Genomic DNA, 3,843 nt, shown 5'->3' on the forward strand with positions numbered 1-3,843 from the left:
GGTTGACGCCAGCCAGTTTTCAATCGTCTCGGCTTTACAACAATGAGTAGATGATACATGGCAGCTGCTGACATATTTTTCACTTAAACTGATGCCTTCACAGCAGTGCTGGTGTGCATATGATAGGGAGTTGTTAGCCATCTAGCAACCGATCAAGCACCTCTGACCACAGGTCTAGGCACAAGATTTCGCAGTTTATACTGATCACAAACTGTCGGTATATGCGTTCAGTAAGAACAGCGACAATTGCTCACCATGTCAGTACTCCCAACTCAAGTTTAAAAGCCAATTCACTATGGACTTGCAGCACATTTCCGTATTGACCAATGTGGTGGCCTACTGCTTATCCAGAGTATCTGGTGTTTCTCAACCACTGAACATAACAGAGCCAGCAGTCCTGCAGCAAGAAGACCCTGAACTACAAGCAATATTACGCAATTACAAAACTTCACTAAAATTGCAACTGGTCAACATTCCGAGCGAAACTGGCAAGGTCTAGTGCGACGTACTGCATGGTAGATCATGACCATATGTGCCGACCACATTCTGCCGGACAGTGTTCAATAAACTCCATAACCTGTGTTGCCCTGGAGTGCGTGCGATGGTTAAGCTGGTGTCAAAGAGGTTTGTTTGGCCAGACATGGACAGAGATTGTCGTCAGTGGACTAGATCTTGTCCACACTGCCAGTTATGCAAAGTTGCCCACCATGTGTACGTTCCAATAGAGGAGTTCCCAGATGTCTGCGTATGTTTTGCTCACATTCACCTAGATAAGGTAGGACCACTGCCTCCCTCAGACAGCCATTGCTATTTAATGACAATGATCAACAGGTACAAGCATTGGCCAGAAGCAGTATCTACTACTGATAATTTTGGCAGAAACGCTAACAGCAGCTTTCACGTCAACGTGGCTTGCTAGATTCAGTTGCCCTCTCCATGTAACAACAAACAGGGGGAGGCAGTTCGATTCTGAATTTTTCACTCAGATAGCCAAGTTCTGCAGATACTCACACCATAAGACCACTGCCTACCACCTGCCTAGTAATGGCATGCTGTTAAGATGGCACCGCAGTTTGAAGGCAACACTGATGTGCCATGGGACCACATGGCCTTCAGCACTTTGTCCTACTTGGTCTGAGGACTGCATTCAAACCAAACATTGAGGATTCACCAGCAGAGCTTGCATACAGAGAGTCTCTGTGTCTACCTGGTGAATTTGTCGATGCCATAAAGATATGTGACATTAATGACCAACCACAATTCCTACATACTTTACAAGAGACTGTGGACCGCATGAAACCAATGAAAGCCACCAGGCATGGACAGCACATGATGTTCATGCATAAGGATCTTGACACATGCACGCACGTTATACTTCGCACGAATGCTGTCAAACTGCCACTGCAACCACCTTACACTGGACCATACCGTGTGCTGCGCAGGAGTTTACAAACCATGGACAGTCTCATTATGGGCAAACAAGCTACAGTTTCAATGGATAGAGTTAAGTCAGCCTACATGTTCAAAGAGGCACCGACTACACCGCCAAAGATTTTGAGAGAGGAGAAGGAAGGGACTACAATCCAGCCTCCCATTCCACCACCGCCTCACCCACATCAAGACGAAGCAAAATGCACGACTCGATCAGGAAGATGTGTTCTTTTTTTTTGCCAGGTACAGAGAAGACTTACCACAATGTGCTTTCACCAAGGTGGCTCCTGTAGTGACTACTACACACTGACACTGCAGTCAGTGCACATGATAGTCGCTCGTGTTGAAGTTCGTGTGTGAGTGTGAAATGAAGACAGAAGAATGCCGTCCTTATGTCGAGTGTTTTCACAGCTAGGGACATGGCGATTCACCTGCAGTGACACGCCACATTTGCTCTTAGAATAGAAGAGCAACTACCAATTTTTACTCTTTGTTTTTGTAGAGATTCTGACTCTTGTTGTTATAGTAACACTTGTAGACAACTGCGAATGTGGAGAGTTAATAAATCTGTTTGAAGTTCCATCTCGGTTTTGATTGTATGCCAGTACATGTGCGGGATTTTCTCACATAGTTATACCTCTCATCATGCTTACTATGTCTGCTAGTAATTTTTTAGAACCATTTTCTTTACTTCTTTCACATTGTAATCAGTAATTGATGTGCTAGGGTGTCCACGGCAGTTGTCGTCTTCAGCGTCTTCTCAGCCCTCTTGGAAATGTTTATGCCACTCATTAACTCTTGTTTTACTCATAGTAAGTTCACCAAATACCATAGTTGACATTTTGAACACAGTGCTGCACTTCCGTTTTTCAAGTAAAATTTAATGCAAATTCTTTGATCCACCTTTTTGAAAGCAAAAATTCACCAAGCACTCAAAAACATGTAGAATCAAACCTCATTATATTGAACCTCAGTATACTGAAGACTTGTCTATTTGAATTTTTTCTTCATTCCCTTCTCCTGAAAGCACAAATCCTTAATATTTTGAAGAAAATCTGCTGTTACAGCAAAGTTTTTTTGAAGGCTCAAGAAGGGCGGATTTTACCTCTGTATATTGCATTGCAGTTCAGGGGACAAAAACACTTTACACTGAAGTCACCTCTTTACATCAAAGTCTTTCATATGGTACCTCTACATATTGAAGTATGTGCAAATAGAGGAATCCCAATCCCTCCCCTCCCTGTGTTGATGCATCAGTGAGATCTTTGTTGCATTGAAGTTCCCAAGCCCTCCATGCAGGTACGTGTTTTAGGCAGCAGTTTTTTTTTTTTTTTTTTTTTTTTTTTTTTTTTTTTTATTGTTGAGTATGAGCTGTAAGTGTCAGCCATGGGCTCTAAGAAGAAATGTCTGGCAATCACTGAAAAGCAAAAGTTAATTGACGAAGTAAAAGCAGCACTGTTGACAATAATAAAGAATGAAGGATTACCACAGATGATGGGACAGATTGGAAACAATAACAAAAGGCTGAGTTTCCACATTTAGTGCAGTGGTTCTGGCAACAGGTGAACAATAATGTGAACATTGGTGGACTTACTTTGAAAGAAATGGCAGATTATTTTGCAGCAGCATTTGGATATGATACATTTTATGCTAGTGAGGGGTGGTTAGAAAACTTCATGAAAACACATTGTATTGTTTTTCTGAAAAGTGAGCAGGGAAAGTACCAGAGTAGATAGCAAAATTTGCAATGCGTGGAAGCTAGAATTGCACAGGATTTTTCAAGATTATGAACCAATGATGTTTTTAACACAGACAGAATTGAACTTTTTTACAAATGTCTTTCAGACAAAGCTTTGACCTTCCAAGGAGAAAAATATCTCAGGGGCAAGCTAAGCAAAGATTGTGTGACATTCTGTTAACAGCAAAAATGAACGGCACAGAAAAACTCAAGCCACTTAGGATTGGAAAACCTATGAAACTGTGCTGTTTTCCTGGGTGTAAGTCATTCCCTGTGGAGTACACTGTGAACAAGAAAGTATGGATGACCTCAGAAGTGTTTTCCAACTGGTTACAGGATTTTTATAGAAAACGTCTTGTGAAAATCAAAAAAATGTGTTGTTTGTGGTCAACTGCTGTACACGCAGTGTTAACCCTCTATTAAAATCTGTTACAGAACAATTTTTACCACCTAACACTATGTCAAAATTGCAGCCCTTGGATCAAGGAATAAAGACTGCCAAAGAAAACTAGATATGAAATGTTCAAAATGACAAGTCTGCGCTACTGACAACGACGACTCTACAACTATCAACATTTTAGGCACTATAAGAATGCTGAAAATGTACAGAAATTTGAAGGAGCAAATGATCTTCAATTGTCTCTGAACACATGGACGTTCAATGACAGACAAAA

General features: G+C 41.4%; 1 protein-coding gene across 1 annotated transcript; it reads left to right on the plus strand.

Annotated features, from left to right (window-relative positions):
- Positions 1-1,095: 1,095 nt before the first annotated feature.
- On the plus strand, positions 1,096-1,791 carry LOC126260554 (uncharacterized). Its single transcript, XM_049957888.1, has one exon. It carries the CDS (start codon positions 1,096-1,098, stop codon positions 1,789-1,791), a length of 696 nt encoding a protein of 231 aa, XP_049813845.1.
- The last annotated feature ends 2,052 nt before the right edge of the window (positions 1,792-3,843 follow it).

This window comes from Schistocerca nitens, chromosome 5, assembly GCF_023898315.1.
Source record: "Schistocerca nitens isolate TAMUIC-IGC-003100 chromosome 5, iqSchNite1.1, whole genome shotgun sequence".
NCBI classification, from domain to species: domain Eukaryota; kingdom Metazoa; phylum Arthropoda; class Insecta; order Orthoptera; family Acrididae; genus Schistocerca; species Schistocerca nitens.